Below are 23268 nucleotides of genomic sequence, written 5' to 3'. Positions count from 1 at the left end.
CAATTTGAAAATAATAAACTCGTGATTGAAGAATCTAAACTAACACCTCACTTTACCTCTTCCTATCACTAACACAGGCAAAAAGAATGACTTGAGTGGGAGGGAAGGGAGGAGCTATATATATATATATATATATATATATACAGCTCTGCTGTGGTGCTCTTTGCCTCCTCCTGCTGACCAGGAGGCGATATCCCATAAGGATGAAATCCGTGGACTCGTCATATCTTGTAAAAGAAATAGGATTTTTTGAATACGAATGTTTGTTGCAAGGTGCATTACGGACATTAAAGAAATTAACAAATAATATTTAGGCAAGCCAAAGCTTTTCACCCACAAAGTATCCTGCAGTATGGCCCACTAGAATTTATTTTCTTAATTTTGCCTAGTGCTCAATATGGAATAAGATTGCTGTCAAAAACACAAGTGTGATTCTTTATCATTGTACAAATCTAAATTTAAAACAAATTATGGTTGCCAGATAATTCCATTTCCTTCTGTATAAGGAGAGTCCACAGCTTCATTCCTCACTGTTAGGAAATACTGAACCTGGCCACCAGGAGGAGGCAAAGACACCCCAGCCAAAGGCTTAAATACATCCCCTATCCCCCAGTCATTCTGACGAGGGAACAAGGAACAGTAGGAGAAATATCAGGGTATAACAGGTGCCAGAAGAAAACACAAAATTTAGAGGGCCTCCCATCGGGAGCCGTGGACTCTCCTTATACAGAAGGAAATGAAATTATCTGGTAAGCATAATTTATGTTTTCCTACTTAATATAAGGAGAGTCCACGGCTTCATTCCTTACTGTTGGGAAACTTATACCCAAGCTCTAGTGAACACTGAATGATAACGGGAGGGACAAAAAAAAAAAAAAAAAAAAAAAAAGGAGGCGGACCCTTATCTGAGGGCACCACAGCCTGCAAAACTTTTCTCCTGAAGGCTGCTTCAGCTGAAGCAAAAATATTAAACTTGTAGAATTTAGAAAAAGTGTGTAAGGAGGACCAGGTAGCCTTACAAATCTGATCCATAGAGGCCTCGTTCTTAAAGGCCCAAAAGGAAGCCACTGCTCTAGTAGAATGAGCCGTAATTCTCTGAGGAGGTCTATGTCCCGCCGTTTCATAAGCTAAGCGGATAATACTCCTCAACCAAAAAGATAAGGAAGTCGAAGAGTCCTTCTGACCCTTACACTTCCCAGAATATGCCACAAACAAGGAAGAAGTTTGTCTAAAATCCTTAGTAGCTTGAAGCTAAAACTTCAAGGCACGAACCACGTCCAAATTATGAAGTAAACGTTCCTTCGAAGGAGGAGGAGGAGGATTAGGACACAAAGAAGGGACCACAATCTATTGATTGATGTAGCGGTCTGACACTACTTTAGGGAGGAACCCTAACTTAGTATGTAGGACAGCCTTATCCGAATGGAACACCAGATAAGGAGGCAAGGCGGCAATTTCAGATACTCTGCGCGCTGAAGCAATAGTCAGTAGAGAGAACTTTCCAGGACAACAACTTAAAAGGACACTCAATCAAAATTAAACTTTCATTATTCAGATAGAGCATGCAATTTAAAACAGCTTTCCAATTTACTTCCATTAACTAAATGTGCAGTCTTTTTATATTTAAACTTTTTGAGTCACCAGCTCCTACTGAGCATGTGCAAGAATAAGTGTGTATGCATTTGTGAATGGCTGATGACTGTCACATGGTACATGTATGCATTTGTGATTGGCTGATGGCTGTCACATGGTACAGGGGGAGTGGAAGAAGACAACTTTTAAAATTGTCAGAAAAAAAATCTACTACTCATTTGAAGTTCAGACTAAGTGCTATTTCATTGTCTTGTTAGTAGATTTGCATAATCAACAAATGCAAGATGTGTTGACTGGTCCTTTAATATCAAGTTCATGCATAGGCTCAAACGGAGCCCATTGCAAAACTTTAAGAACCAGATTCAGACTCCAAGGGTAACTGAAGATCTGAACACAGGTCTGATCCTAATCAGAGCCTTAACAAAAGACTCAACATCTGGAAGCTCAGAGAGCCTCTTGTGCCGTAAAACAGACAAGGCCGAAATCTGTCTCCTTAGAGAACTGTCCGAAAGACCCTTCTCCAGACCATCCTGGAGAAACAATAGAATCCTGGCAACCTTAACTTTATGCCAAGGAAATCCATGCTCTTCACACCAGAATAAGTAGGTTCGCCACACCTTATGATAGATGCGACAAGAAACTGGCTTACGAGCTTGAATGAGAGCATCAATAACTCTCTCATAAAAAACCTCTCTTGGCTAGGACTAAGCGTTCAATCTCCACGCGGTCAGCCTCAGAGAATTTAGATTTTGATGAACAAAAGGACCTTGTTCTAGCAGATCCCTGCGACAAGGTACCTTCCGTGGAGGAGGAGATGAAATCCTCACTAGGTCCGCGAACCACGTCCTTCGTGGCCACGATGGAGCAATTAGTATTACTGACGCCTGCTCGATGTGGGCTACTACCCGAGGAAGGAGTGGCAATGGCGGAAAAAGGAAGATTAGATTGAACCTCCAAGGCACCGCGCTAATGCATCTATTAGCTCCGCCTGAGGATCCCTGGACCTCGACCCATATCTGGGTAGTTTGGTATGGAGATGAGATGACATGAGATCTCCGGCGTCCACCACCTGTAGCATCTCTCTGAAAACACTTCGGAATGGAGAGACCATTCCCCCGGTTGAAAGGATTGTCTGCTGAGTAAATACGCCTCCCAGTTGTTCACACCCGGAATGTGGATCGCTGACAGCGAACACTGCTGTGGGCATTTGCCCACTCCAGAATCCAAGATACTTCCCTCATCGCTAGGGAGCTTCTCGTTCCCCCCTGATGGTTGATGTAAGCCACCGAGGTTATATTGTCTGATTGGAATCTGATAAACCGGGACGAACCCAGAAGAGGCCAAGCCTTCAGAGCATTGTAGATTGTTCGATGTTCCAAAATATTGATCAGGGAGGAGCGTTCCTCCTGAGACCACAGGCCCTGTGCTTCTTGGCACCCCAAACAGCTCCCCATCCTGAGAAGCTTGTGTCCATAGTCACAATCTCCCAGAATGGTCTGAGAAAGGATGTCCCTCGAGACAGATGATCTGGACAGAGCCACCAAGAGAGCGATTCTCTCGACCAGTTGTCCAGGGAAATCTGTTGAGACCGATCCGAATGATTGCCGTTCCACTGCCTCAACATGCACAGCTGTAGAGCTCTGAGACGGTACCTGGCAAAAGGAATTATGTCCATGCTGAACACCATGAGACCAATTACCTCTATACACTGAGCCACAGATGGCCTTAAGGAGGTCAAGACACGCCAAAGCTAGCTTGCACAGTCTCTGGTCGGTTAGAAATATCCTCATGGATATTGAATCTATTATAGAACCAAGGAATTCCACCCTGGTGCATGGAATAAGAGAACTCTTTAAGTTTATCTTCCATCCATGTGATCGAAGAAGAGGAAGAGATACCGAATGATCCTCTGCTAGACGAAAGGATGGAGCTTGAACCAAAATGTCATCCAAGTAGGGAGCTAATGCTATACCTTGGGCCAGGAGAGCTCCTAGAACCATGGTAAAGATTCTTGGGGCTGTAGCTAGACCAAACGGAAGTGCAATGAACTGGAAGTGCTGATCCAGGAACGCAAACCTTAGGAACTGGAAGTGGTCCCTGTGGATTGGAACGTGAAAGTAGGCATCCTTCAGATCTATAGTGGTCAAGAATATGCATGTTTGCATCACAAATAAAAGAATTCGCAATTCACAAAGCCTCATTTCTTTCTTGGATTACGTTGAGGGGACCCTCCACCTCAATCAATTCCGCTAAGGAGTCACATCAGTAGGCTGCAGCTCCAGCTACCGAGGCAACAGCCGCTGCCGGTTGTGAAATGAATATTCCGTATGCTGAAACATTTTCCTGAGAAAAGTTTCCATTTTATTATCCATCGGCTCTCTGAAAGACGAGCTATCCTCAAGAGGGATAGCAGTACGCTTAGCTAACGTGGAGATAGCACCATCCACCTTAGGGACGGAACCCCATAACTCCAGCTGAGAGTCAGGGACCGGGAATAATTTTTTAAAGGCACATGAAGGGGAAAAGGAAGATCCAATTCTATCACATTCGTTTTTAATAATACCATTTTTACAAGTACAGGAAAAGTTAGCGGCACTACTCTGTCTTCGTACACTCTGTCTAATTTAGGGATCAAAGATTCATCAGGCAACTTGGCCTCTGGAACCTCTAATGTCAACAGAACCTCCTTTAGAAGAAAACATAGATGTTCAATTTTAAATCTAAAGGCTGTCTCCTAGGCAGCCGGAGGTCTAGAGGTAGCAGACAAATCAAGTAAATCACTGGATGTCTTCTAGACCGGAGAACTAGGTTTAACCTTTTGCTTGCGCTTAGCAGGGCGAGGTAGAGCTTTTGCTTGCGCTAACAGTAGGATACAACTAAATAAACTTATTTCTCACAAAAACGGCACCTATATACCCCCAATGACTGGGGCACTCATTACCTTCTAGACCCAGGCAACCAGAGAAGAAGCAACCTCTCCGACAGCTAGCTCAGTCAGGAAGGAGAAAACGTAAGTGTGACCGCACCCGGTCACGTGGTGCGCAAGACAGGACTGCCCCTGCTATGAGAAAAAGTGCGCCAAGCTACACAGTGTTCAAAGTGAAAGTAGACACCTGTATGTTCTGTTACCGCATAAAAACAGACTATGAGCCCAAAAAATAAATCTCACACATAAAGCAGCATAAGATCAAAGTATCACATTTGATTAATCCCCACTGTTCATTAACCTCCCTCAGGAGATATTAACCCATGATTCTATAAAGATAAAAGGAGTACCACTGTGACCCTGTCTATAGCAATTTTAACATAAGTAAAAATTGAAACGATATTACCAAAATCCGCGCTGTGGAACAGAAACACAGCCTCTCAAGTGTGACAGTCCTGTAGCATCTCTTCTGATATGGACTTGAGTGAAGAAAGCAGACCGTGAAACTTGTCAACACTGATTGCTTAGGAGCTGTTAGAAGGCAGTCTGGATGGGTTAGGAGAAAGACTCTCCCTGCATCTCCAGACTAACTTTCAACAATGCTCTCACTGAAAGGCTGACCAGACTACTTAAAACTCCAGTTCCATAATGAAAGGCACATATCACTCCTAAGGAACAACTCTGAAATCTTCTGACACTTCTCTGCCATACTCCTGTGACGAAAGGCAAAGAATGACTGGGGGATAGGGGAAGTTGGAGAGGTATTTAAGCCTTTGGCTGGGGTATCTTTGCCTCCTCCTGTTGGCCAGGTTCAGTATTACCCAACAGTAAGGAATGAAGCCGTGGACTCTCCTTATATTAAGAAGGAAAGGAGGTTTATGTATGAAACTCCCCTCAAACCTTTTGCCATCCTTTGGCCTATTTTAAGTTTGAACCAAACATTCATAACATTAGCAACCAAAGCAAGAGTCCCTTTAGTAGTGAAGGGTAAATTATTTATGGACATTGACATTTAAATTTCATATAACGGTTTCAAAAATGATTGTTTTTGGCTTTATCCAAGCACTAAAAGGGGAAAAAACAAACCAAGAAAAAAGTGGTGAGTCTGATTTGGCCACAGGGTCTTAGTTTGCCTACCTCTTATTTCAGTCAATTTAGCTAAACACAATTTATGTGGAAATTTAAAAAAAAAAAAAACTGCACAACACAGAGAAAACAAAAACTGACCTGTGTGTGAATAAATCCTAATTTAAATGCATAGACAATAGACAACTGAATCTGTACCTTAACCAGAACCTGAAGATAATAGCAAACAAATTATATCAAGCAATAAAACACATTAATGAAACAAAGTAAAAATGGACAACCGTGAAAGTGAACATAATATAAAACAAACATAACTTTATTAAGTTAAAGGGGGCATTACATTTTAGGCAGCTTTCTCTTTATTTATGAACACAATATTAAAACAGCAAATGTATGCAGTAGGGTGGATAAAACTGAATTTTATAACAAAAGTAAAAAAAAAAATTATATCTATTCGCATTATAACTGAAAAAAAGTTTTAGTGTATAACATATGATGTTCTTGAGTTACATCACTACTGGGGATTTTACATGACAGACAGAAGGTATAACATTCAGTCACAATAATTTATGTAATGCGGGGACACAATGTAGAGATAAGAATTCACGAAAAACAAGATAAAATTGTATCTTACACTTTCTTGGCTTTTTACACCACCTTTCAAACTCTGACAACTTTTGATAACTTTCTAATTGATGCCCTCTAATTTATCTAAAGATCATCTCACAAAGTGAAAAGTTTTTCAGACCTGCTGTATATTAGTTTGTAAAGGATTAGAGCTAAACATATATACAAACATACAGTGTATGAACAAAACCATGCAGGAGTCAGGTACCTGTGTACAAGGAAAATATCTCCACGCTTCTTCGGTTTCTTGTTTACACCTACTTATTTGGTATATAAGCAGAGCTGGGGTGGTCTTAAAGGGACCTAAAACCCACATTTGTTCTTTCATGATTCAGATAGAGCATGACATTTTAAATAACTTTCCAATTTATTTTGATTATCTAATTTGCTTTGTTTTCTTTATACCTTTTGTTGAAAAGTATAACTAGGAATGCTCAGAAGCTGCTGACTGATATGCCTCTTGCTTTTGGCTTTCAGCAAACTCCCAGTAGAGCATTGCTCCTCCTTCAATAAAGGATAGTAAGAAAATGAAGCAAGTTAGATAATAGAAGTAAATTGGAAAGTTGTTTAAAATTGTATGCTCTGACTCGTGAATGAAAAAAAATGGAGTTCATGTCCCTTTAAAGATTGGAAGAAAAGCAAATATATTTTGGAATGTCACAGTACTATATTTTTCATGGACGAACTTCTGCTGTTCGCTATACTACTACTATATTAAATACAGCTTAAAATAGAAAAAAAAAAGGATGGATAACCATAGTGTTTATTCTTTACAATTCAAGGGAGTCTATGTGAACTACTGCAAGCACAAAGAGAATGGACCGCAATACTATATATAGGTGAAATAAAAGCAGATATAGGTATGCGCACCCAGTAGTATATATAGCTGCCTACTCTTTTTCTTCTTGGACAACTGACTGACAAAGGTACTGATGGAGCAGCAAGCATGGGACCTCCTAAGAAACGGATTTCAATTGGTACAAATGCAAGTATGAAGAACAGTCTAAAATAAAGAGACTACTACTTTCGCTCACTAATATTGGGTTTCAACAGTTTTAGATTTCTCATTCTAGAGGTTTTGATAAATCAAGCAATTTATTATATATAATTCAAGGGGGGAGATCAAATGTATTAGAATGCAAACAAGTGATTTTATAGTTTACCTGTACAAAATCTCTATCTGTTTTCTCCTTCCATTCATCCCCAAACACTGCAGAGAAGGATCCTAGAGCTACAAAGTTTAGAAAGCAACAATTAGACATTGTTAAAAATCCAATACATTGAACAGATAGAACAGTCAAAGTTACACAATTTAAGAGCTCAAGAACACTTGCTTGACATTACTTTATTTGCTTCGGTTTGCTGAACAAATTTACCTAAAGTCAGGCAATGCCAACTAAAAGGCACATTTAATTCTATAAAATTGTACTCAGAGGGGGGGCAGGCACGGACAGCAGCCATGCTAGAAGGAAAAGTTGGATTATCTCTACTTCACCTATGTAATCCGATTTTAAAATTTCAGAGGAGACATCGCTAACCTATACACAAAGTTTAAGCTTCAGCAACTCCTAACAAGCTGTTTAATACCTATATTGTGCATGTCACTTTTTGTAGTCATAACCCGGGTCACGGAGGCGGCAGCCTACCTTTTACTTTACAACATCCCCCCCCCCCCCCAGTTTCCAGGGGTATAGCAGTCAACATCACATTGCGATCTAAAACTACCTCACTCAAGCTTTTTCATTACGGCTAGCAACCTACCTACTATTGTAAGCATGGAGGACTTCTATTACACTATCCGCTATATGCTGGAGGCCCTTGAAACTAGCCTGTCTCACAAGATGGCAGATCTACATTTGTTCCTGAGGACTGGAGAAAACTTACCTGAACAGCCCCTTATGAGCTCAGAAGTGGTTGTCCCTGCATTAGCGTCTAAGACACCTGAGCGCAAGGAGAAGAGATGTGAACCCCCTGTGGAGACCCCACCACTGAAAACTGTTCAACGGTTTACACCACGAGCAAGAGATGCTCAGTTACTTTGGGCCTACGCTCACTTCAGCATAGGCGGCCGATCCGCTGGATCGAGATCATTATCACCCAGAGAGGAGAATCCCGGAGGATAGAGACATGAAGGCTTCAGTCACATCTCATTGTATGCCCTATAGTTATAGTCCCACGTGGGGACCGGAGGCGACACTTACCACTATCTCGGATCAAGTGAGACTTCTTGATTACTTAGGGACTTTTGGTTTGTCACTATTTGAACGTAGGGTCGCATAACTTTCACCTTTTATTCAAACTGCAGTACTTAAAGGACCCTTACTGTACAGCACACTCTGGTATATTCCATGGCAGGCTCAACCACGGATTGCTATCACCAGAGTAGGTTAGAAGCTGACTGATATACAGGGCTCCCTAATACAGATCATTTGTATTTCTATATCTACCACTGATTAGGGATGAATGTATCCAGCAATATTTCAGATATTCCACTTTTGATTCTAAACGCATAGCTATTTAACACAGCTGCTTGGCAAAATTACTTGATAGCTAACACATCTACACGTAGTCTTCACGTATTTAAGATCGCAAATAAATCTGAGGGCACCTGAGCTTAAACGGATGTGATCTTCTTCTACATAGAGATTTACACTATTAATAATGATGATATACCCAGTATATCTGATAAAACGGAATCTAATGGTGTAAACCAATTAATACATAATATGCTATCCAACTCAGTATATTCCAATATAAAACCCAGAACACTGGTGTCTTTCATACTCTCCCTATACGTTTGATTTTACAGATGGGAACAACTCTTGTTTTAATAACCTCTCTTAGTGTTACATTATAGGGGTACTTGCAAAATAACTTAATAGGTCACCCAATGTATACTAGTTTATATTACCTCAAAAATTTAAATATAGTCTTCTTGCACTGACTAGTTTGCTAGCTAGGGTTTGTTGTTATATATGTTATAGTGTATCGGAATACAATATATTTCATAATGGTACTCTAGGTTGAATACAATCTGGCATTTGAACTTAAACAAGAAGTTACTCATTACAGTAATGTGCTCAGCCGATAGAATTATTAATAATGATTGTTGGGTAAGCTTTAACTACTCAGTTTGTGAGTATTATAATACCAGATAGGCTTGCTCAATCAGTTGCTGACCTTATATTTAAATAGTTTTACTTTGCCTTCTATTTCTCACTTAGCCAACCTTTAATTATTACTGTGGTTTGTATAACCTGTAGGATTTAATGCCTATGATTGAGGTACCAACATGTCTGATCTCATGTCACAATATAATACATCTACTTATGTTAATGAGTGCATCACCCGCTAGAGTTGTGACTGTTTTCTCTTACCCACTTCTACTTAATGTTAAGCGGTGCTTACCCGCTAAACTTTAAACTGTGCTTTACTACTACATTAATATTTTAGGGCCCACAGAGGGGTCCCACCATAATATTTACTTAAACATATGCATATATCATTGCTATATATATCAACTCTCCCAACTGTGTCATATACATCTATTTGAGATCCAAAAGTGATCTACTGGGTAATATGGAGAGTATATAATAGAAAATAGAGGTTTCATACCCATATGTTCATTACGTTTATCTTTATGTATACATTTTGTTGTACTTATTACCCGCTGATTGCAATATCTATTGTATGCTTATTCCTTGGTCTGATTAAAGACTGCTCACTTGTATCTCATTTATATTGTAAATGAACACGCTCCTTTTTATGCCGTTTTTAGCTTAAAACCTCAATAAAAGAATATAAAATAAACAAAAACATAATTTATGCTTACCTGATAAATTTATTTCTCTTGTGGTGTATCCAGTCCACGGAACATCCATTACTTGTGGGATATTCTCCTTCCCAACAGGAAGTTGCAAGAGGATCACCTACAGCAGAGCTGCTATATAGCTCCTCCCCTAACTGCCATATCCAGTCATTCGACCGAAACTAGCCGAGAAAGGAGAAACCATAGGGTGCAGTGGTGACTGTAGTTTAAAATTTAGACCTGCCTTAAAAGGACAGGGCGGGCCGTGGACTGGATACACCACAAGAGAAATAAATTTATCAGGTAAGCATAAATTATGTTTTCTCTTGTTAGGTGTATCCAGTCCACGGAACATCCATTACTTGTGGGATACCAATACCAAAGCTAAAGTACACGGATGAAGGGAGGGACAAGGCAGGTACTTAAACGGAAGGGACCACTGCCTGTAGAACCTTTCTCCCAAAAATAGCCTCCGAAGAAGCAAAAGTATCAAATTTGTAAAATTTTGAAAAGGTATGAAGCGAAGACCAAGTCGCCGCTTTGCAAATCTGTTCAACAGAAGCCTCATTTTTAAAGGCCCAGGTGGAAGCAACAGCTCTAACAGAATGAGCTGTAATCCTTTCAGGGGGCTGCTGTCCAGCAGTCTCATAGGCTAAGCGTATTACGCTCCGAAGCCAAAAAGAAAGAGGTTGCCGAAGCCTTTTGACCTCTCCTCTGTCCAGAGTAAACAACAAACAGGGAAGATGTTTGACGAAAATCTTTAGTCGCTTGTAAGTAAAACTTTAAAGCACGGACTACGTCCAAATAATGTAAAAGACGTTCCTTCTTTGAAGAAGGATTAGAACACAATGATGGAACAACAATCTCTTGATTGATATTCTTGTTGGAAACTACCTTAGGTAAAAACCCAGGTTTTGTACGCAGAACTACTTTATCTGTATGGAAAATCAGATAAGGAGAATCACATTGTAAAGCTGATAACTCAGAGACTCTACGAGCCGAGGAAATAGCCATCAAAAACCGAACTTTCCAAGATAAGTTTGATATCAATGGAATGAAGGGGTTCAAACGGAACTCCTTGAAGAACCTTAAGAACCAAGTTTAAGCTTCATGGAGGAGCAACAGGTTTAAACACAGGCTTAATTGTACCCAAAGCCTGACAAAATGCCTGGACGTCTGGAACCTCTGCCAGACGCTTGTGAAAAAGGATAGACAGAGCAGAAATCTGTCCCTTTAAAGAACTAGCTGATAATCCTTTATCCAAACCCTCTTGGAGAAAGGACAATATCCTAGGAATCCTAACCTTACTCCATGAGTAATTCTTGGATTCACACCAATGAAGATATTTGCGCCATATCTTATGGTAGATTTTCCTGGTTACAGGCTTTCGTGCCTGTATTAAGGTATCAATGACCGACTCGGAGAAGCCACGCCTTGATAAAATCAAGCGTTCAATCTCCAGGCAGTTAGTCTCAGACAAATTAGATTTGGATGATTGAAAGGACCTTGTAGTAGAAGGTCTTGTCTCAGAGGCAGAGGCCATGGTGGAAAGGATGACATGTCCACCAGGTCTGCATACCAGGACCTGCGTGGCCACGCAGGCGCGATCAAGATCACCGATGCTCTCTCCTGTTTGATTTTGGCAATCAGTCGAGGGAGCAGAGGAAACATATAAGCCAGGTTGAAGAACCACGGGGCTGCTAGAGCATCTATCAGCGTCGCCTCTGGGTCCCTGGACCTGGATCCGAAACAAGGAAGCTTGGCGTTCTGGCGAGACGCCATGAGATCCAATTCTGGTGTGCCCCAACGATGAACCAATTGAGCAAACACCTCCGGATGGAGTTCCCACTCCCCCGGATGAAAAGTCTGACGACTTAGAAAATCCGCCTCCCAGTTCTCTACACCTGGGATATGGATCGCTGATAGATGGCAAGAGTGAGTCTCTGCCCAGCGAATTATCTTGGAGACTTCTAACATCGCTAGGGAGCTCCTGGTCCCCCCTTGATGGTTGATGTAAGCCACAGTCGTGATGTTGTCCGACTGAAATCTGATGAACCTCAGGGTTGCTAACTGAGGCCAAGCTAGAAGAGCATTGAATATTGCTCTTAACTCCAGAATATTTATTGGGAAGAGTTTCTCCTCCTGAGTCCACGATCCCCGAGACTTCAGGGAATTCCAGACTGCACCCCAACCTAGAAGGCTGGCATCTGTTGTTACAATTGTCCAATCTGGCCTGCGAAAGGTCATACCTTTGGACAGATGGACCCGAGATAGCCACCAGAGAAGAGAATCTCTGGTCTCTTGATCCAGATTTAGCAGAGGGGACAAATCTGTGTAATCCCCATTCCACTGACTGAGCATGCATAATTGCAGCGGTCTGAGATGTAGGCGCGCAAATGGCACTATGTCCATCGCCGCTACCATTAAGCCGATCACTTCCATGCACTGAGCCACCGAAGGGCGCGGAATGTAGTGAAGAACACGGCAGGAATTTAGAAGCTTTGATAACCTGGACTCCGTCAGGTACATTTTCATTTCTACAGAATCTATCCTAGGAAGGAAACCCTTGTGAGGGGTGATAGAGAACTCTTTCCCTCGTTCACTTTCCACCCATGCGACCTCAGAAATGCCAACACTATGTCCGTATGAGATTTGGCAATTTGGAAGTTTGACGCCTGTATCAGGATGTCGTCTAAATAAGGGGCCACTGCTATGCCCCGTGGTCTTAGGACCGCCAGAAGAGACCCCAGAACCTTTGTAAAAATTCTTGGGGCTGTAGCTAACCCGAAGGGAAGAGCCACAAACTGGTAATGCCTGTCTAGAAAGGCAAACCTTAGGAACCGATGATGATCTTTGTGAATCGGTATGTGAAGGTAAGCATCCTTCAAATCCACTGTGGTCATGTACTGACCCTCCTGGATCATAGGTAGGATTGTCCGAATAGTTTCCATTTTGAACGATGGAACTCTGAGGAATTTGTTTAAGATCTTTAGATCCAAAATTGGTCTGAAGGTTCCCTCTTTTTTGGGAACCACAAACAGATTTGAATAAAATCCCTGTCCTTATTCCATCTGTGGAACTGGATGGATCACTCCCATTATTAGGAGGTCTTGCACACAGCGTAAGAATGCCTCTTTCTTTATCTGGTTTACAGATAATCTCGAAAGGTGAAATCTCCCTTGTGGGGGGGAAGCTTTGAAGTCCAGAAGATATCCAACGCCCAGGGATCCTGAACATCTCTTGCCCACGCCTGGGCGAAGAGAGAAAGTCTGCCCCCTACTAGATCCGTTGCCGGATAGGGGGCCGTTCCTTCATGCTGTCTTAGAGGCAGCAGCAGGCTTTCTGGCCTGCTTGCCTTTGCTCCAGGCCTGGTTAGATTTCCAGGACGGCTTGGATTGCGCAAAAGTTCCCTCTTGTTTTGTAGCAGAGGAAGTTGATGCTGCACCTGCCTTGAAGTTTCGAAAGGCACGAAAATTAGACTGTTTGGCCCTTGATTTGGCCCTGTCCTGAGGAAGGGTATGACCCTTACCTCCAGTAATGTCAGCAATAATTTCCCTCAAACCAGGCCCGAATAGGGTCTGCCCCTTGAAGGGAATGTTAAGTAATTTAGACTTTGAAGTCACGTCAGCTGACCAAGATTTAAGCCAAAGCGCCCTACGCGCCTGGATGGCGAATCCAGAATTCTTAGCCGTTAGTTTAGTCAAATGAACAATGGCATCAGAAACAAAAGAATTAGCTAGCTTAAGTGTTCTAAGCTTGTCAAGTATTTCAGTCAATGGAGTAGCTGTCTGAAAGGCCTCTTCCAGAGACTCAAACCAGAACGCCGCAGCAGCAGTGACAGGAGCAATGCATGCAAGGGGCTGCAGGATAAAACCTTGTTGAATAAACATTTTCTTAAGGTAACCTAATTTTTTTATCCATTGGATCTGAAAAAGCACAACTGTCCTCGACAGGGATAGTGGTACGCTTTGCTAAAGTAGAAACTGCTCCCTCCACCTTAGGGACGGTCTGCCATAAGTCCCATGTGGTGGCGTCTATTGGAAACATTTTTCTAAAAATAGGAGGGGGGGAAAACGGCACACCGGGTCTGTTCCACTCCTTAGTAATAATTTCTGTAAACCTTTAAGGTATTGGAAAAAACGTCCGTACACACCGGCACCGCGTAGTATTTATCCAGTCTACACAATTTCTCTGGCACTGCAATTGTGTCAGTGTCATTCAGAGCAGCTAAAACCTCTCCAAGCAACACCCGGAGGTTCTCAAGCTTAAATTTAAAAGTAGACATATCTGAATCAGGTTTCCCCGAGTCAGAGACGTCACCCACAGACTGAAGCTCTTCCTCAGCTTCTGCATATTGTGACGCAGTATCAGACATGGGCCTTAAAACATCTGCACGCTCTGTATTACGTCTAACCCCAGAGCTATCGCGCTTTCCTCTGAATTCAGGCAGTCTGGCTAATACCGCTGACAGGGTATTATCCATGATTGCCGCCATGTCCTGCAAAGTAATCGCTATGGGCGTCTTTGATGTACTTGGCGCCATTTTAGCGCGAGTCCCTTAAGCGGGAGTCAAAGGGTCCGACACGTGGGGAGAGTTAGTCGGCATAACTTCCCCCTCGTCAGAATCCTCTGGTGATAATTCTTTTAAAGATAACAGCTGATCTTTATTGTTTAAAGTGAAATCAATACATTTAGTACACATTCTCCTATGGGGTTCCACCATGGCTTTTAAACATAATGAACAAGGAGTTTCCTCTATGTCAGACATGTTTATACAGACTAGAAATGAGACTAGCAAGCTTGGAAAATACTTTAAATCAAGTTAACAAGCAATATAAAAAAACGTTACTGTGCCTTTAAGAGAAACAAATTTTGCCAAAATTTGAAATAACAGTGAAAAAAAGGCAGTTAAACTAACGAAATTTTTACAGTGTATGTAACAAGTTAGCAGAGCATTGCACCCACTTGCAAATGGATGATGATTAACCCCTTAATACAAAAAACAGATTAACAAAGCGAAAAATATGTTTTTTAAACAGTCATAACAACTGCCACAGCTCCTACTTTTGAAGCCTTTTGAGCCCTTCAGAGATGTCCTATAGCATGCAGGGGACTGCTGAGGGAAGCTGAATGTCACAGTTTGTAATTTTAACTGCACCAACTGTAACTTTTATACTATAACAGTGGAAAGCCTCAGGAAACTGTTTCTAGGCAAAAATAAAGCCAGCCATGTGGAAAAAACTAGGCCCCAATAAGTTTTATCACCAAAGCATATATAAAAACGATTAAACATGCCAGCAAACGTTTTATATTGCACATTAATCAGAGTATATACCTCTGATAGCAAGCCTGATACTAGTCGCTATTAAATCACTGTATTTAGGCTTTAACTTACATTAATCCGGTATCAGCAGCATTTTCTAGCAAATTCCATCCCTAGAAAAACTTAACTGCATATACCTTATTGCAGGATACCCTGCACGCCATTCTCCCTCTGAAGTTACCTCACTCCTCAGACATATGTGAGAATAGCAGTGGATCTTAGTTACTTCTGCTAAGATCATAGAAAAACGCAGGCAGATTCTTCTTCTAAATGCTGCCTGAGAAAAAAAATAGCACAACTCCGGTACCATTTAAAAACAATAAACTTTTGATTGAAGAAAAAACTAACTATATTTTACCACTTTCCTCTTACTACCTCCAGCTATGTTGAGAGCTTGCAAGAGAATGACTGAATATGGCAGTTAGGGGAGGAGCTATATAGCAGCTCTGCTGTGGGTGATCCTCTTGCAACTTCCTGTTGGGAAGGAGAATATCCCACAAGTAATGGATGTTCCGTGGACTGGATACACCTAACAAGAGAAAACAAAAAAACAATGTAACAAAAAAAAAAGAAAAATTGTACCCAGAATACAATATATATTAATATTAAGTGGTTCTAAAGGTAAATCAGCCGCAAAGCAGATTAAACATCTTTGCATACAGTAGATGTGAATGTCTGGGTTTTTTTTTAAATGAAGTAAAAGTATATAATAAAAAAAAAAAAAATTATACCTACAACACACTCCGCTGCCTGCCCCTGCCAAACCATTTTTTTTTCTTTAATTCTTATGCAGTAGCTTGCATAGCCAATGAGAAGCAGGGCTATATTGTCTATTAGTAAAGGGACAGTGTACTGTAAAATTGTTTTCCATAATGCATTTCCAATGACTTGTTATACCAGAGGCAGAGTATAAAATGCATGATAAATGGCTCCTTTAGGTTTATTTTTGTATAATACTTTATTTTGTTCTTTGAAACCACAGACCATCAAAAATGGGTTGAGCTTGCAGTGAAATCAGAACTTATTTTATCATTTTCTGTACACACATGCTTCTTTATATCATCTCTGTCTGTAAACCAGAGTCCTATACAAAGCGAGAACAATTCAAAAATAACATTTTATTACTTCTCTCCTACTTCCCACGGGTTGTATAATTTCTTCTGCTGGCTAATTTACACAGGGTTTCTTTAGCCCATACTTAAAGGGCCAGTAACCCCACCAAATAAGGTTATATAATAATGCACACAGTGCAGAATTATATAACTTTAGCCTAGCGTCACGTTTCTTAAGCAGCGTATAGCAAAGATATTTAGCTACGATAATCTATTTTTCAGAACGCCGCTCCTGGTTCTACTGAGCGGGTCTGTTTTTTACCTAAGCGCATCGGGCACGCTGTCTAGTCACAGCACGCCCGATCGCGCCATTAAACTGAATGTAGCTCGCTCTTGCTACCATACCCGAGCGGGAGCGAGCACATTCAGTTTAATGGCGCGATCGGGCGTGCTGTGACTAGACAGCGTGCCCGATGCGCTTAGGTAAAAAACAGACCCGCTCAGTAGAACCAGGAGCGGCGTTCTGAAAAATAGATTATTGTAGCTAAATATCTTTGCTATACGCTGCTTAAGAAACGTGACGCTAGGCTAAAGTTATATAATTCTGCACTGTGTGCATTATTATATAACCTTATTTGGTGGGGTTACTGGCCCTTTAAAATGGACATGAACCTAAAAAAAAATAATTTCACGATTCAGATAGAACATACACATTTAAACAACTTTCCAAAAGTGCTTCTATTACATAATTTGCATTGATCCTTCAAATCTTTTGTTAAAAAGAAAACCTAGGCAGGCTCAGGAGCAGCAATGCATTACTGGGAGCTAGCTGCTGATTGGTGGCTGCACATATAATGCTTCTTGTCATTGGTTCACCTGTCTTCAGCAATGCCTTATGATGTTGTGCAATGCTTCACCTTCAACAAAGAATAACAAAAGGAATGAAGAAAATTTGCTAATTGTAGTAAATTGGTAAGTTGTTTAAAATTGTCTTTCTGAAACAAAATAAAGAAACAAGGAGCTATTTCTAATCAATTTAATACACTCCAACAAAGTGGATCATTTGGAAACAAAGTAAAGGGCAAAAAATTAGGGTATAATGTCCCTTTAATAATCCTATAATATAAAAGGCCAAGTGTGTTTGTCCGAAGCTGTCATGCGCAGTAGAGACAGCACGAGGACAAACACACCTGGCCTTACCTGACATGCTGTTTGCGGCGGTGGGGCGAAAGTGGGCGTGGCCGGGGGTGTGACAGGAGGGAGAGAGAAATAGAAAGAGAGGGGGGAAAAGAGCAAAAGAGAGCAAAAGAGAGGCAGGGGAAGAGAGAGAGCGCGCAAAAGAGAGGGGGAGAGAGAGGGCACAAAAGAGAGCGGGAGAGAGAGGGCACAAAAGAGAGCGCACAAAAGAGAGAGATATAGAAAGAGGGGGAGAGACAAAAGAGAGGGGAAAGAGCAAAATAGAGGGAAGAGAGAAAAATAAGAGGGGGAAGGAGAGAGCAAGAGAGAGAGCGCGCAAACGAGAGGGGAAAGAGCGCGCAAACTAGAGGGGAAAGAGCGCGCAAACGAGAGGGGAAAGAGCGCGCAAACGAGAGGGGAAAGAGCGCGCAAACGAGAGGGGAAAGAGCGCGCAAACGAGAGGGGAAAGAGCGCGCAAACGAGAGGGGAAAGAGCGCGCAAACGAGAGGGGAAAGAGCGCTGTACTGCAAAAAATGGCCCGTGTAAACGGGCTTTAGGACTAGTAGCACTATAAAGGAACAATGTACTCAGGCAAGTAGCTAATAGGAGTTGATGGTATTTAAAGAAGCTGCAGAAACACCATTTCAAATGTGCCGAGTCCTTTCCCCCTATCCCCATTGGGAGCTTGATTTCTGCTGTTGTCTCTCAATTACACAGCTTTTTTTTATCATCTATACAGTAGTATTGACCTTTTCAGTATAGGTGCTGGTTTCAACAGGTAAAAATGACTATTTCAAATGACAAAACAAAGTTAAAGGAATTATTTGTAAACCATTTAACACACTCCCAACTAGTAAAACTGATTATTTGGAACAATAAACAATTTAGAACAACAATAATATGCATATGTAATTTTGTGGATTTCAATCTACCATCCGAAATGTTTTCGTCAGTTTCTTAGCAAATAAAAGGCATTTTGGTTTTGACATGATCATAATCACTTTTTATTTTATACTGTTGTAGACTTATCAAATTCATCACCTAAAGGCGCCCTAACAGCGCTGGGCTTCAACTCCCTTAGGAGAGCATGGAATGTCCTACATTTTTTGGCATCCTGCAGCCTCCTCCTTTTGTTTAATGTGAAATCGGACCCCATAATCTAACCCCGGCCTTGAAATCACATAATCGCATCAACAATGTGTTTACATGAGAACGAAAAACACTTGCCAGGGCATGAAGGGGTTAAAGTCCAGAGCTGGCATGTTTGCAAGTATTCCAAGTCATTGTGCAAAACACATTTTAGAGGTATATTTTTGTGCATGGTCTAGATTAATTAAAGTTCTATTCAGCGCCATTGCTCGACGAATTTGTTTAAAAAATAGGAGCTAGTAAGGATATTTAGGAGCCAGACATACTTTTAGGAGCTAGACAATGCTATTTGTATATAGATATATGGAGAATAACCCAAAAAGTTAGGAGCCAAGGGTAGAATTCTAGGAGCCAGTGGCTCCCTGGCTCCTGGGTTTGTCGAGCCCTGCGCTATTGTATTGTCCATCTGCAGTCGGCAGGACACAAATAATCACATGTATTTAAAGGGACATGAAAACTAAAATATATATCTTTATTGATTCAGAATCAGCTATATATACAATTTTAAACAACTTTCCAATTTACTTCTATCGTCTCATTTACTTCCCTTGGTATCCTGTTTTCAAAAAAATATCTGGGTAGGCTCAGAAACAGCATTGCTATTCACAATATCCAGACTCTATATTCACAATCTTTTTACAGTAATAGAATTTGCACAATGACAAAACCTGTTCACAACAATGTGATTTTACAATTTTGGGGATATATTTGCAGCTACATTTTTTGCAATGGAGGAAAAACTTAGTCATTTAGTGGTTTCATGATTTACTACAGTGTGAGAACTGTTAAAAAACATAATTTATGCTTACCTGATAAATTTATTTCTCTTGTAGTGTATCCAGTCCACGGATCATCCATTACTTGTGGGATATTCTCCTTCCCAACAGGAAGTTGCAAGAGGATCACCCACAGCAGAGCTGCCACATAGCTCCTCCCCTCACTGCCATATCCAGTCATTCGACAGAAACAAGCCGAGAAAGGAGAAACCATAGGGTGCAGTGGTGACTGTAGTTTAATTAAAATTTAGACCTGCCTGAAAAGGACAGGGCGGGCCGTGGACTGGATACAATACAAGAGAAATAAATTTATCAGGTAAGCATAAATTATGTTTTCTCTTGTTAAGTGTATCCAGTCCACGGATCATCCATTACTTGTGGGATACCAATACCAAAGCTAAAGTACACGGATGATGGGAGGGACAAGGCAGGAACTTAAACGGAAGGAACCACTGCCTGTAGAACCTTTCTCCCAAAAACAGCCTCCGAAGAAGCAAAAGTATCAAATTTGTAAAATTTGGAAAAAGTATGAAGGGAAGACCAAGTTGCAGCCTTGCAAATCTGTTCAACAGAGGCCTCATTTTTAAAGGCCCAGGTGGAAGCCACAGCTCTAGTAGAATGAGCTGTAATCCTTTCAGGAGGCTACTGTCCAGCAGTCTCATAGGCTAAACGGATTATACTCCGAAGCCAAAAATAAAGAGGTTGCCGAGGCCTTCTGACCTCTCCTCTGTCCAGAGTAAACAACAAATACAACAATAGTCCAAAAGCGCCTTAAAGAAGGCAAAGGAAGACTCTAACAAATTAAATGAAATTAAATAAAAATCTGTTAAAAATAGGTTGGAAATGAGTTAAAAATTATCAAACATTTATTAACAAATCATAATTATTAACATGGATCCATGTGTACTATACAAACATACATATACAAATTACAGAGATCGATTTTTATCTGAATATAAAAACAATGTAAATGTTTACAGTAATATCTTAGGAAGTCTCTCCAAATGGAGAGATCAGCAAATACGGAAATCGACAATGGAAGTTAGAGAACCTGGAGTTGTGCAATATTGCTTCTAGCAAATGTATCCAATAATTGCATCCAATGGATGTATCCAATAGATGTGTTCTAGTAGTAAGAATTCCAGTAAGACAAATCCATAAAAAAATCAAGTAGTGAAACTAGTAAAATCCAAACAAAAAATTATGTGAATCCTGTGATATTGGTGGAAAAAGTAAAATATAAAATATAAAAATAAAAAATTGTGTTGTAAAAGTAAGAGTAAAAATGTAAAAAATATATATATAAAAAATATATAAATTTACAAAAATATAAAAATATAAAAATTTATTAAAAAGTGAAAAAATTGTGGAAAAAAACCAATGTGTTAAAAATATTGTGTCAAAAATTGAAAATTAAAAATAGCTGTAATCCAAATAAATATTGAGTGTTAGTGAGTGATCCTCATAAGTGTTTCCTTATGAGTGAATGTTTTGTTTATATCCGTGTAAGTGATGAAGAGTTTTTCTTCTGGAATCCTTTCAATAATGTCCTAGTAGTTCCTGTGAATTACAAAATATAACATAGTGCAATAATGTTTCCAGATACAAATATTATTAAAATAATGCTCACCAAATTGTCAACGCGTTTCGGCCTCTGTATCAGGCCTTTCTCAAGACTTGAGAAAGGCCTGATACAGAGGCCGAAACGCGTTGACAATTTATTTTTTTATATATATATTTTTTACATTTTTACTCTTATTTTTACAACACTATTTTTTATTTTTATATTTTATATTTTACTTTTTCCACCAATATCACAGGATTCACATAATTTTTTGTTTGGATTTTACTAGTTTCACTACTTGATTTTTTATGGATTTGTCTTACTGGAATTCTTACTACTAGAACACATCTATTGGATACATCCATTGGATGCAATTATTGGATACATTTGCTAGAAGCAACATTGCACAACTCCAGGTTCTCTAACTTCCATTGTCGATTTCCGTATTTGCTGATCTCTCCATTTGGAGAGACTTCCTAAGATATTACTGTAAACATTTACATTGTTTTTATATTCAGATAAAAATCGATCTCTGTAATTTGTATATGTATGTTTGTATAGTACACATGGATCCATGTTAATAATTATGATTCGTTAATAAATGTTTGATAATTTTTAACACATTTCCAACCTATTTTTAACAGATTTTTATTTAATTTCATTTAATTTGTTAGAGTCTTCCCTTGCCTTCTTTTAGGCGCTTTTGGACTATTGTTGTATTTGTATCTTTGATTAGGGTAAGCTAGATACCCTATTATCCAGGAGCCATAAGGAAGCAGGTTGTGCGCTGGGAGACATTCTGATTATACTATTTTCAGAGTAAACAACAAACAGGTTAGATGTTTGGCGAAAATCTTTAGTAGCCTGTAAGTAAAACTTCAAGGCACGGTTTACGTCTAGATTATGCAAAAGACGTTACTTCTTTGAAGAAGGATTAGGACATAATGATGGAACAACAATCTCTTGATTGATATTCTTGTTAGAAACCACCTTAGGTAAAAACCCAGGTTTTGTACGCAGAACAACTTTATCTGAATGAAAGATCAGATAAGGAGAATCACAATGTAAGGCAGATAATTCCGAGACTCTTCGAGCCGAGGAAATAGCCATCAGAAAAAGAACTTCCATGAAAGAAGTTTGATATCAATAGAATGAAGGGGTTCAAACAGAACCCCTTGAAGAACTTTAAGAACCAAGTTTAAGCTCCATGGAGGAGCAACAGGTTTAAACACAGGCTTAATTCTAACTAAAGCCTGACAAAATGCCTGAACGTCTGGAACTTCTGCCAGACGCTTGTGTAAAAGAATAGACAGAGCAGTAATCTGTCCCTTTAAAGAACTAGCTGATAATCCTTTGTCCAAACCCTCTTGGAGGAAGGACAATATCCTAGGAATCCTAACCTTACTCCATGAGTAATTCTTGGATTCACACCAATGAAGATATTTACGCCATATCTTGTGGTAAATTTTCCTGGTGACAGGCTTTCGTGCCTGTATTAAGGTATCAATTACTGACTCAGAGAAGCCACGCTTTGATAGGATCAAGCGTTCAATCTACATGCAGTCAGTCTCAGAGAAAGTAGATTCAGATGATTGAAAGGACCTTGTATTAGAAGGTCTTGTCTCAGAGGCAAAGTCCATGGTGGAAAGGATGACATGTCCACTAGGTCTGCATACCAGGTCCTGCGTGGCCGCGCAGGCGCTATCAATATCACAGATGCTCTTTCCTGTTTGATTTTGGCAATCAGACGAGGGAGCAGAGGAAACGGTGGAAACACATAAGCCAGGTTGAAGAACCAAGGCGCTGCTAGAGCATCTATCAGTGCCGCTTCTAGGTCCCTGGACCTGGATCCGTAACAAGGAAGCTTGGCATTCTGGCGAGACAACATGAGATCCAATTCTGGTTTGCCCCAACGGAGAACCAATTGAGCAAACACCTCCGGATGGAGTTCCCATTCCCCCGGATGAAAAGTCCGCCTCCCAGTTCTCTACACCTGGGATATGGATCGCTGACAGGTGGCAAGAGTGAGTCTCTGCCCAGCGAATTATCTTGGAGACTTCTGACATCGCTAGGGAACTCCTGGTTCCCCCTTGATGGTTGATGTAAGCCACAGTCGTGATGTTGTCCGACTGAAATCTGATGAACCTCAGTGTTGCTAGCTGAGGCCAAGCCAGAAGAGCATTGAATA

General features: G+C 40.5%; 1 protein-coding gene across 1 annotated transcript in view; it reads right to left on the bottom strand.

Moving 5' to 3' along the window:
• The window catches only part of ARID2 (AT-rich interaction domain 2), a 574897-nt gene that overhangs the window by 395266 nt on the left and 156363 nt on the right, over window positions 1-23268 (bottom strand). Inside the window, exon 6 of the mRNA XM_053716737.1 lies at window positions 7396-7463. Coding sequence (XP_053572712.1) covers window positions 7396-7463 — 68 coding nt within the window. The remainder of the gene's footprint in view (window positions 1-7395; window positions 7464-23268) is intronic.

This window comes from Bombina bombina, chromosome 6 (assembly GCF_027579735.1).
Source record: "Bombina bombina isolate aBomBom1 chromosome 6, aBomBom1.pri, whole genome shotgun sequence".
NCBI lineage: Eukaryota > Metazoa > Chordata > Amphibia > Anura > Bombinatoridae > Bombina > Bombina bombina.
This window is presented reverse-complemented; position numbering and strand designations above follow the sequence as displayed.